General features: G+C 45.1%; 1 protein-coding gene across 1 annotated transcript; it reads left to right on the plus strand.

Moving 5' to 3' along the window:
• The first annotated feature begins 307 nt into the window (after window positions 1-307).
• On the plus strand, window positions 308-1,123 carry LOC133908912 (uncharacterized). The gene has a single exon (XM_062351135.1). It carries the CDS (start codon window positions 403-405, stop codon window positions 1,003-1,005), a length of 603 nt encoding a protein of 200 aa, XP_062207119.1. The 5' UTR covers window positions 308-402; the 3' UTR covers window positions 1,006-1,123.
• The last annotated feature ends 10,660 nt before the right edge of the window (window positions 1,124-11,783 follow it).

Consider the following 11,783-nt stretch of genomic DNA (forward strand, 5'->3'; position numbering starts at 1 on the left):
AAAGAAGCGGGACCGGTTTTAAGTCCCAGATAACGGTGTCAAATATAGTGCCGTTGTGATACTAAAATACAGTGCCACAGGACATGGTGCCGCTATTGCCCACATCATCCCATCATTCTAGCGCACACATCTGACGTGGCACGTCTCGGTGCCCAGGTTCATGGCACATGTAATGTAACTACGGCGCCACTTTCTCCCGATGGTCTATTTGTAAAAACTGTTTTTGAAAAGGGCTAAAAGTAAAAATTCCACACCCTTGATTTGCATAAGTAATGATCCATCCATGACCCTACGCGTTGTGGTCGGGGAATATGTTCGATCTCCTCAATAAACCAACCACGCTTGCCACGGCTAATTCGCTCGCAGGCGCTTAATTCTCTTGCAAATATCTCAGTCTCTTTCATGGCTGGTCGTACTGCTAGCTGCCAGCATGCTCTGCTCAGAGCTCTCCACGCCAAGCTGCTCGCCTATGCGCCGCTGCCGCGGAAAACTTTCCCTTTCCTTCGCGCCTCCTCCTCCTCCACGGCCTTCGTCGCCGTCCTCGCCGCACTCCTCTGCGGCGCCGCTGCGTTCCCTGGAGCCCCGGCCTTCTTCCTGCCGCTCGTGGCCTCCACCTCCGCCTGCTGCGCTGCGGCGCACCTGTTCGCCGCCTCCGACGCGGACCGTGACGCGGCGAAGGAGGTCGTGCTCGTCCGCGGCGAGGGGAAGGCGGAGGCCGGGCTGCTGGCGGTGTACGACGACGCCAACGCGAGCGCGTACGGCCAGGGCGAAAGGCACGGCGTCCAGGTGGGCTGCTTCCTGCGCAAGTCGGCGAAGCGCGGCGTCGACGAGGACGGCGAGGAGGTCGTCTTCGCCGGTAGGCTGCTGACGTCTGCCACCGCCGCCGGCCTGCAGCGCGGCGAGCTCGAGGAGGAGCTCGTGGCGCTGCAGGTGGACAGGCTGTCCGAAGGCATGTGGAACAGCTACTTCGGCGGGTGGTCGACGTGGAACTACGTCGAAGAGTGACGACGAACTAGGAGGGCAGCACTCGTGCAGTTGAGCTGAGCTGATGCGAGTTAGGTTCCGTTCGCAAGGTTGGAATTTTTTTCTATATTCCTACGGGAATTGAACTACTTATGTGAAACTCCCGTGTTCAAAAAGAAAAAAAAATGTCCTGTGTGCTTATATATATATATATATATATATATATATATATATATATATATATATATATATATATATATATATATATATATATATCTGTGTGTGTGTGTGTGATGCTTTGAGTTTTTAATTCTCTGCTGTTGGCTTGCTGCTAACATCTCCATACACGATGGACGATGGTTACGGGTGGTTGGCGAGTTAGTATGATCGCATTCGTTGGCTAGTTCTTGTCATGATTGATGATCAAACAGAGCGTTGAGCCAACCGGTTATTTGGTGGTCCCATGGTCCGTGGACGGCTTACAGTTGAATGTACTCTTTAAAAATGGGGGCTGCTAAAATTCAATCGACTGAAAAGAACATTTTGCTTCAGTTGATGATATCAGCCGTTGGATCTAGATCGGTGGCTCTCGGCGAGGCGGTGGTGACGCTGCCGGCTGTGGGCTATGGAAACGGCCAGTGGGCCAGAGCCAAGGCGGAAGCGTCACACATCCGCCTCGGTTAGCGCGGCGGGGATGACGGAGGCAAACCCGGCAGTGGAGAGGTCACTGGGGATAGAAGGAGGAGGGCGGTCGGCGAGGGAGTCACGATTGAGCTCGCATCTGGGAGAGAAGCTCGCGTCGCAGAGAATCTCATGTCGCATCGTGACGGGAGGTTGAAGACGACTTCTGAGCCAACCGATCTAGATCCAACGGCTGATATCATCGACCGAAGCAAAACACTCTTTTCAATCGATTGAATTTTAGCAACCCCTTTAAGGTAAAAATATAAGATATATTTTATTTTAAAAAAGTTATCAAAAGTAAATTTTAGCTGTTAATTTATCTTATAATATTATCAATTTCTATAAAATTAATATTATATTAAAAATATTTTGAAAATTTGTATACTAAGCATGCATATAATTTGAATAATTGACGATCAAAACTTATAAAGTTTGATTTTTTTTTAATAAAATACACCTTACATTCTTTAACCGTGGGAGTAAATTTTTTCAGACACATCCTAATTTTCATTGTATCCTGAGTTTGAGCATGCTAATTAATTATAAAATTCACTTCAAATTAATCTTTTTACAATTTATTAAGCTAACTAAGGCTAAGAAAATAGGTATGTGAATATATATATATACTAGTGTTAATTGGCTAAGTATTCCAAAATACGCCAAATTTATTTTTAGGTAACTCCTGCCTTAAGTTGATTCATACGCAATTGGTTTATGGCTTTTATGCTTCTTTGAGTGGTGATTTGAATTGAATGTCTCTCAATTCAAATCTTTTCATAGATTCTTTTCCACTCAGATCCGAATTGAATTTAAATCCTTTTTTATTCAAATCATATTCACAAATCTTAGAGCTTTACCTCTATCTCATAATTCAAATATTTCCATTTAAATTGATCCTAATCCAAAGTCAAATTCAAATTCAAATCTATCATTTGAATTTAAATCCCACAACCATTTTTCCTTTTTCCTTCTCCCGGGGCCAAATCTCTCCATTTCCTTCTCTGTTCAGCCCACCGAGCCGGCATGTTCCTTCTCCCTTTTCTCCCTCTTCTCCTGCGCTGTCGCCCCATCTCGCCAGAGCCCCGTCCTCGCTGCGACGTCTACGTGTTGCGCATCCGGCCGATTCCCCGTCGCGCTCTCCCCTTCCTCCTCCAGCGCGTCGCCGCGCCTCGCTGGCTCTCACCACTGAGACGGCCGACGAGCCACCTGCTCCCCCTCTGCCATACCGTAACGCTCTCCCACTCTTTCTCTCCCTCTGCGCTCTCTCTCCCGCAGCCCAAGGGCCTGACGCCGCGCGACTTTCATGCCCCGCCCGTGCGTGGACGGAGCAAAGCACCCACACCGCAGGAAAAATGGTGGGCGCCGCTCCGCCACCTCACCGTCGTGCTGCCTGCCGACGTCACGCGCACACCGCCTCTATGTGCTCCCTCTCCCGCTATAAATAGCGTAGCCTTGGCCTCTCTTCTCCCCTTTTCCCCCATTCCACCACCGCTGTCGCCATTACACTCCACCGCAGCTCGCCGCTGTCGATTCTCTCACCACGTGCTGCCGAGGAGCCTCAGGATCTTGCCACTGCCTCTGTGCTGCTACCCGTTCACTGGAAGCCTAACGGGAGCCCATTCACACTTTAACCGAGCAGCGCCACCGCCACCTCTTCGACAAATCGCCGGTCGCCGTCCCGCTTTTCATCGTTCTTGAGCACGGCGAGCACCCCAAGCCCCTAGCACCCCCTCCTAGATAGCGTGTAGGCGTCCCCATGCTCTCTCTTAGCTAGATGCAGCGTGTCACCGTGAGCTCTGCTCTCCGCTATCGTGTAGCTGTCACCGTCGATGTGTCCTTGCCCTGTGTTGTCGCCGACCATCGAGCCGTGTCGCCGAGGGGTCCAGTGGCCCCTTTTTCTTGTAGGTTGGCACCTCCCAGTGCAAGGGAGGTGTTGTCCAGTTACGTCCTGCCGCTATCTCCTCTCCGGTCGTGATTTGGCGTCGTTCTCGCCGCCGGCCGCCGTCGACAAGCGCCCAGCCGAGTCCGCCGTAGCACGTAGTAGGTCGGCGTGCATTCGTCTTCGTGGAGCCCCGGCCGGAACGCTTCTCCGGCGAGCCTTCCAATGCGCACCGCCATCAATTTCTCCCCGCCAGCCGATTCTCCCCTCCCCTCCGCCTCTTGCAGAGCGCCAGCGTGCGCGCACGCGTTTAGCGTGGCCTCGGGCCATGGTTCGGTCTGGTTGATTGGGCCACAGCTTGGCCCAGTGGCCGGCTGGTCTACCAGGCCGGCCCTGCTGCCAAAGGCAGTGTGGCTGTAGGCCAGCCTAACTTTTTAGCCCATTAACCACCAGCCCAAGACCCGAGTAGGCTATCACTGTGCGGCCCAGTACTGTGTATACCAAACCTAGCCCAGGCCCATCTAAGCCTGGATCCGGCCCATCCAAGCCCATTCTGCCCAAGCCTGTACTGTTCATGTGGGGTCCCACCGATCACTATTCATGTGGGGCCAGGTTACTGTTCAGTGGGTCCCACCTATAAATAGTATCATTTTGTTCCCGATTTAATTTATGATTAAATCTTTTGGGAGCCATAACTTCTCCGTTCTGGCTCCGATTTCGGTGATTCTTTTGCCAAATTTCTCTAAAATTGAAATCTACTCATCTATCACATTATGATATCCATCAGAACTCATTTTTCTTTCCATTTTGGTGTTAATTTATTCTTCTCTAGTGTAGCTATTATTGATCGTAGTCGCAATGCAGAGCAACCAAAGTTCTGCGAGTATTGCACAGGGAGCATCAGGAGCGAGGAGGACCCTGATTACAATCAAGACTTTGAAGAAAACTCCGGAGAAGGAAAGTCCTAACTCCTTGATCATATTGAACCTATGTTTTCAAATAATATACATGATCAACTAAAACCGGACTTATTATCGCATGTGCTATATATTACACTTTTACAAACTACTTGCAATAGTTAATCCTATTAAACACATGCCATGTCTTAAATATTATCATCCAGAATACATACACCCTAGGATTACCTGTCGTTATCTATATTACCTGTCGTTATCCTATTAAACACATGCCATGATATCTAGCATGCTTTGGATTGAATACGTCTCCTCGGAGATGTCACTTTTAAAACACCTCTCATCAGAGAGAAGAATTACTGCTATCAATGATAACTCATATACTATGAATCCTTGATGGTTGTGAATTCCGTGATGGTTGTGAAATCCTTGATGTCATGTGGGATATGGATGGTGATGTATAAAAATGGATGAAAACTGTTTTGGCGTAGGCAGGTAGAGTGGTCCTCCAAGGAGGATGCTATTGGGGGCTTGAGTTACATGATGGTATTCATTGCGCATGAAGATGCCTAGCCCCGCCGCTTAAGGACCGAGTCTTGCGTCATCATGTTTAGCCATCCTCATGCAAACATGCATCCTGTATGGGTAGGACTTGACTTTTCTTTCACTGGACTGAGTTGGACATCATACCAGGAGGCCGAGAGCAACGAGCAACCAAGGGTCCATCTGTCCCGCTGTTTGGATGTTTCAGGGACTGGCTTAGGCTTTAAAAGGGATGCTAGCCTTCGGAACATGCAGCTCTGGGACTTGGTGTGTCTCGTAGAAAAGCCCGACAGAAAAAGTGTTTGGAGAGTCTTGGTATGATTCTCTCCTCCGCTAGCTACGGTTAGAGGCTGAGCATATCGCGTGGGTAAAGTTGTACAACCACTACAGAGTGTAAAACCTATTTGAATAGTCGTGTCCACAGTCATGGACGTGCGAAGGCATAATCACGCTTGACTAGACTCAGGGTGCGTGTGTCTTGATGAGTGAGTGTGTGGACTAGAAGTCCGTGTGATGTGGCGTCTGGCTCGATCCGCCAGAAGCTGTGTGGTACTAGAGGTACGCCAAAGATGATAAAAGGGACTGCAGAGTGAGATGTAGCCCTTCCAGGACTAAGAAACCCCAGATACAGCTTGTTACTGGTTTGTAAACTGCTTAAACTATTTTAAAACTCATTAGCCGATGATACCACTGACCACTTGTATAAAACAGCTTTGCGCTAAAACTAAAACCATAAAGCCTCGCCCTTGAAATACCCCTTTATGCATCTATCAACCCTTTGAAGTAGTATATGGCTTGCTGAGTACCTTCCGTACTCACTCTTGCTGTCATTCAAGTGAAAAAGCTGATGCCGACTTCGCCGGAAGTGAAGCCAGGGAGATAGAGTAGTCTCTAAGGTCGCGTTCGCACCCTCACTGCTTGTGGCTTAGGCTTTTATTCCGCTGTATATTTTGATGGCCGCTAGACCAAGCTTGTAATATGCAATTCGGGTTGTAACCTTTTGAATTCGGAATCTCTCTATAATATACGAAGTTTGACTATGATACTACAAATGTTATACTATATGTATCACCTACGTAATTCAGAGACTGATATTGAAAACACAGGAGATCCTGATAACCTAGGGTCTTACATTCATCTTAAGTATATATGCTCATTATAGTGTCAGTTAATATCAGTCACTGTTCGAACACGTTGACTGTGTGTTGCTAAGATGATATTTAGTACTTTGTTGTAAAAACATCACACGGAGAACACTGGTACGGACACCTTTGGAGATCAGCAACATGCTCAACCTATAGAATAGTCTTGGTTGGATATGCATCACACGGATGCATCTTGGTTGGATATGCATCTCTCTTTGCTGAAAAAAAATGATCGCATGCTTTGCTTCCGGACCGTGGAGTGGCCTGACGTAACAATGAAGCCTCAGAGCTTATTCTTTCTGCACGCAACATACTTATTAAGCAAGGCGAAAATTGACCGTCGGACTGAAAGCACAAGCAATGATCAAGTAATAAAACTGGAGCTTTTTACTAGCACTACGGAAAATAACAGCTTAACCTCCGATCCGGCTGTCTCGGGATCACCTGATCTCATCGGACTTGCCTCCGGCCGCCGAGCCACCGGTTCTGTGCGCTGCCGGCCTGGTCACAACAGTATTGTCCGCGTGGTTTGCGACAGAGGGCAGGTTGGGGTGATTTCGCTCTGGAATCATTAGCAGTACTGCCAAACGGGCTGGTCGGGGAGTGATTCCGCGCAGGAATCACTTTCCGTTTTGTATAGCGAGGTAGGAGTTGAAAAAACTAGCTTCTACTTGATTTCGACTGATTCTTCTCAATTTTAATATAATATTCTCTCAGGAATCACTTCCACCACTAATATACCAAACGATTTTACAAACAAAATCATTTTCACCACAGAATCACTCTCACTCTACTTTCACCATAGAATCACTCTCACCACAGAATCAGAGCTATATCAAACGGCCCTTTACAAGGTATTGAAGTCACCGGTGAGAGGATTCCGATATGAGCGGAAATCGGAGGACTTCCGTGGTGAGTAGGATGGTTGGTGGACATTATCGGCGATTAAATTTTGCTAAAATTTTAGCGAAATTTTGAGAATTTTGAAAGAAAATAAAATATTTAATTTTGGAATCTTTTTATTGACATGTGAGACTCACGAAGTAGAGAACGAAAAATAATCAAAATTTTGATGAAATTTTATAAATTTCTGTTTTTTTCACAGGTAAAAAACATATTGTAGAACGAAATTAAAATATTTCAATATTGCTATTTCACACGTAGATCCGTGGATACACTCTACTTCAACCCAATCACAGGGCAGGATTGGGTGAGCAGAAATCGAAAAACGGTCCGTGGTGAGGTAATATAATAATGGCCTTTATGTGGGTCTTATCTAGCTGTGGTTGCTATATCACACGTGGATTCACACTGGAGGTGCCCTCCCACACCAGATTCGGCCTACCTAGCATTGGTTCTAGCAGGTTTAGATAATAAGATTGTTTGTCTCGGTTTTGCTTGGTTTGATTTGTTAAGGAAATAAGTAGAAAAGGCAGCTCAGCTCGACTAGTTATTAGATTGAGTCAGTTTGTTTGGCTCGCGAGTTAGGTAATAACTTTGAGTAGTATAAGTGTATAATAATGCTTGAGCAATTAGTATATATATACAAAAGAAATCAGTCATGTGATCTGTGATCATCTTTTCTTAGAGTGCAACCAAGAGAGAGCAGGATAAAAATAGCCAAATCTCACGTAAGCTTCTTGGACTTGCAATTGCAACCGGTTTCAATAAAACTAATAAAGTTTTTTACATGGAAATTAGCCTCTACCAACAACAAACTTATGTGATGTGACCATCCAGATACAATTGAGCTACTAAGATAAGAAACAATCAACACAAAAAAAGGAATCGGTGATACTATTATAATAAAATCCATCACCACCTTCTAATGAATCAATTTCATAAATCATAACAATAATAGCATAAGTTTAATGGAATGGGCTATGCGACGCAAAGGATCTGGCAATTTTGAAGAGCAACAGCCGGCGATGGCCAACGACAAAGGAGGCGAGTGAGATGAGTAGTCAAGTACATGATACCGCTAGATTTAGTCCATCTAAAGGAGTTAAGACGAGTTTGTCTCGTTTGGATCGCTAGCTTGGACGGTTAGGACGTTGGGAGACTTAGACCTCCCTGGCTCATTTGGCCTGCGAACAGCTGGAGAGCTGGATTATTAATTAAATGAGCTATAAAACCAACTTTGCTCGCTAAAAAACAAGAACTAGCCAAGTCAAGCTAGGCGTAAACTAAGCTAACTCGTGAGCTAAGAGCTTTTCGTATAACCCTAAGCCTACTTAGCTAACTAAATGTTCTGCCAGGTCGCCACCACACGAGCCACCCCCACCGCAGAGCGCCACCACCCATGCAGCACCCTGGCGTCCTCTTCGAAAAATAAAATTTATAGAAAATCGAGAATAAGGTTAGACTCCGACAATAAATTCATGAATTCATAAAAAACTACTAAATTTATCACTGCAAATTAAAAAATACATATTCCTAGCCCGTGCAAATGCACGGGTTAACAGCTAGTGATACCTAATGTTACAACATCCCATATGACTGGAGTAGTTGGTATCTTTAGATAGAGATATTAAAGGTTACACATGCTGGAAATACGGTCATCGCTTAAACAAAGAATCCCTTTCATTCCTTTTGAGCGTCACGTTGACAAGCCCTCCGGCAAGCTCGCCGGTGAGCACTACAAAATTGTTCTCCGGTGTAAAATCAGATTGTTCCAGCCCAACAACAACAAAAAAAATGTTCCCATAGAATTGTTCCAAGGCTCTAGATTCTAACCCTTCTTTCATCTTCCTCCTCACTGATGACGGTGACACCGCCTCCCCATTGCAGCACCGTCCCTACTCGTCGTAGCATCACCCCTGTAGCGTCGACCATCACAACACCGCCTCCCTTTTGTAACTCCCAACACAGCACCTCTCTCAAGCCCAACGGCGCGACGGTGATGAACGAGCGTGGAGCTCACGAGAAGTGTGCTAGTGGTAGCATGAGAAGGTTTGCTGGAAGGGAGAGGCCCGAGGAGGGGAAGGCGGCACGGGGTGACGCTGGGTGGCGGTGCAGGGCCTGGATGCGGAGGGGAGAGAGGGTGTGCGAGACACGATTTGCGTCCGCCGTAGCCGGCGTATAACATTGGCGCCCACACCGCGTCGATCATATGAACTGAACCGAAGCAGCCATGTGGTATAGAACAAGTTTTGGCAACCTGCGACGCGTCAAGCCCATACTGCAAGAAGACGGCATTCCCACAAGGCTTCACAGGCCGGAAAGGGCAAGCACAAGCACATACCCATCCACTGATAGATACAAGACAAGGAACATGCATGATCACTAGTCGTCGTCGCCTTTTGCAGCATTTTTGAAAAGAACCGTAGTGGCACCACAACTGACCATCTGTTGAGGCATATCCATATGTTGCTCGCTTGCCACGAGATCCATCTGTTGAGTGATGCCTATGTTTACATGGACCTATAATTCTATGCAAGCCTTATATTCATATATTAATTCTTTGATTCATGTTTTAAACTTTCTATTTATTATTCTAGTCGGTCTCTGATTTCTATCGTTTACTGTCGTTACGTGAAAATCTTGACGTTCAACGCTTGGCGAAAATATTTGATAGCTAGCCTGAGATAGACTACCATATCTCTATATGTAAGATGATAAAATTGTATCGCTTGTCAGTCAGTGTCATTGTTTATATTTTTCAAACACCTACCTTGTGCAAATTCTATTGCCACATGCTCTCATCGGCAGGGGCGGAGGCAAGGGGTGCTCAATAATTGCTCATAATTAGAAACAAAGGTAGCATAAATATCATTTAGGGTATTAAATTTCTTAAGTTATTTTGATTATTTCTTAAGGGTTCTTTGTTGCTCATTGATCAAATAAAGGAGTTCATCATAGGAGAGAGAATTCTAATCAGATTCATCATCACTTATATCGCTATCCATACATTTGGTTATAAGACACTTATGTGATGATGGCTTACATGACGATGACCTTAAGGAAGAGCTCTTTTGGAGGAGTGGGTGGCAAAGCTCTTATCACTTGAACTTGAATCTTCATCTTCACTCACTCATCTTTCCATGCTTGCAAATACTTTGGCTCTTCCCCTTGTCTCCCTCTTGCTCTTGGTCTTTTTCTACTTCTTGATGCGATTAATAGTTTTGACCAAGTCTTTCATAGAGATTCGATGATCAATCTTGGCATTGATCTTTTTAATGTTCTTCTCTACTTGAGAGATGAGTTTAGTGACTTCGGGGTCTATTTCTTCATCACTTGATGTGCTTTACTCATCATCTTTATTGCTTTCTTTATCTTCATCTTTATCTCCATCATCTTCGCTTGAGCTTGACTCTTGCTCTTGCCTCCTTATCTTTCCCTTTATATGTGGGCATGATGCTTGTTTGCTTGTAAGAGTAAGGTTCTTGGTATCGAATGAGGAAGAGATTTTCACCCCCATGTTTATAGTCATCTCATGGGTGGTGATCTTAACAAGCACTTGACTTGGAGTCATCTTTTTGATGTCGTTGTTGTAGTAGATGATAGAGACTATCAACTTGTATTTTGGAAGCAGAGCTTAAAGTATTCTTCTCACTACTTGATCATCATCAATTGACGTAAAATCTAGCTCATTGATCTTATTGACAAGAATATTCAAATATAAGTAAATGTCATTAGCACTTTCATAGGTAAATTGTTTGAAGCTATTGAGCTTAGTAATAAGCATATGATATTTCTCATTGCTTGTGCCTTCATGTATTTCAATGAGACTATTTCAAATATCATATGCATTAATGAGAGAATTAACACGATTAAATACATCAACATTTAAAGATGATAAAAGAATATTCTTCGCCAATGCATCTAATTGCATCTCCTTGTTGGTAATGCGAGGTCTCATCTCTTCCTCAGTTACTCTCCAAACATCTAGACCTTTGGTTTGCAAAAAATAATACATTAGAATTTTTCAATAGGGGAAATTTGTGCCATCGAAAAGTTGAGCATTATGGGTATCCATTCCAACCCCGGACGTCACAATTCTAGAATGTTAAGCCTATCAAGAGCATGAGACTCTAATACCAATTGTCAGGAATGGTGACATCTTATGAGCGGGAGGGGGTGAATTAGGACACTTAAAAACTATTAGGCTCCAAAAATTTCACAAGATAAATTTATCTCAAATTCTATCTAAATATGCTCTAGATTTATCTAGTGTGTCAACTCTAATGCTTAAGAGAATTGCAAACTACTCTGGTAAGGTAAACTGCAAGTAAGTAAATGTGAAAACATAAATAAGGCAGAGAGACAAACTCAACATAATAGATTTTTATCCTATGGTATCAATTGCATGAATGCCACCCATAATCCACATTAGAGCTTTACAAAGGATATACTCCCGGTCGGCACCCGGTCACTGTTATTGAGCCACCAAGTCACAAAGACAATGTCTCAACCCGGATGAGCCACCAAGCCACAAAGATAAGATCTCACCACAAACCTCTCTTCCAGTTACTTACCGTCGTGATCACTTCGTAGCTTGAGCCACCAAGACAAGAGTCTTCGTATCCCCGTACACGTGTCTTGCTGCTGCTCACACCAAGTCGGAGGGTCAACAAGCTTGAGCCACTAAGACACAAGATGTCGGCGAGTCACTAAGTCTCCAAGGCACCGACGTACCACTTGGTACGAGCTAGG

The sequence above is a fragment of the Phragmites australis genome, chromosome 1, assembly GCF_958298935.1.
Source record: "Phragmites australis chromosome 1, lpPhrAust1.1, whole genome shotgun sequence".
Classification (NCBI taxonomy): domain Eukaryota; kingdom Viridiplantae; phylum Streptophyta; class Magnoliopsida; order Poales; family Poaceae; genus Phragmites; species Phragmites australis.

Excerpts from the sequence above, each read along its gene's own strand:
- LOC133908912 (XM_062351135.1), top strand. The coding sequence starts at position 403 with ATGGCTGGTCGTACTGCTAGCTGCCAGCATGCTCTGCTCAGAGCTCTC.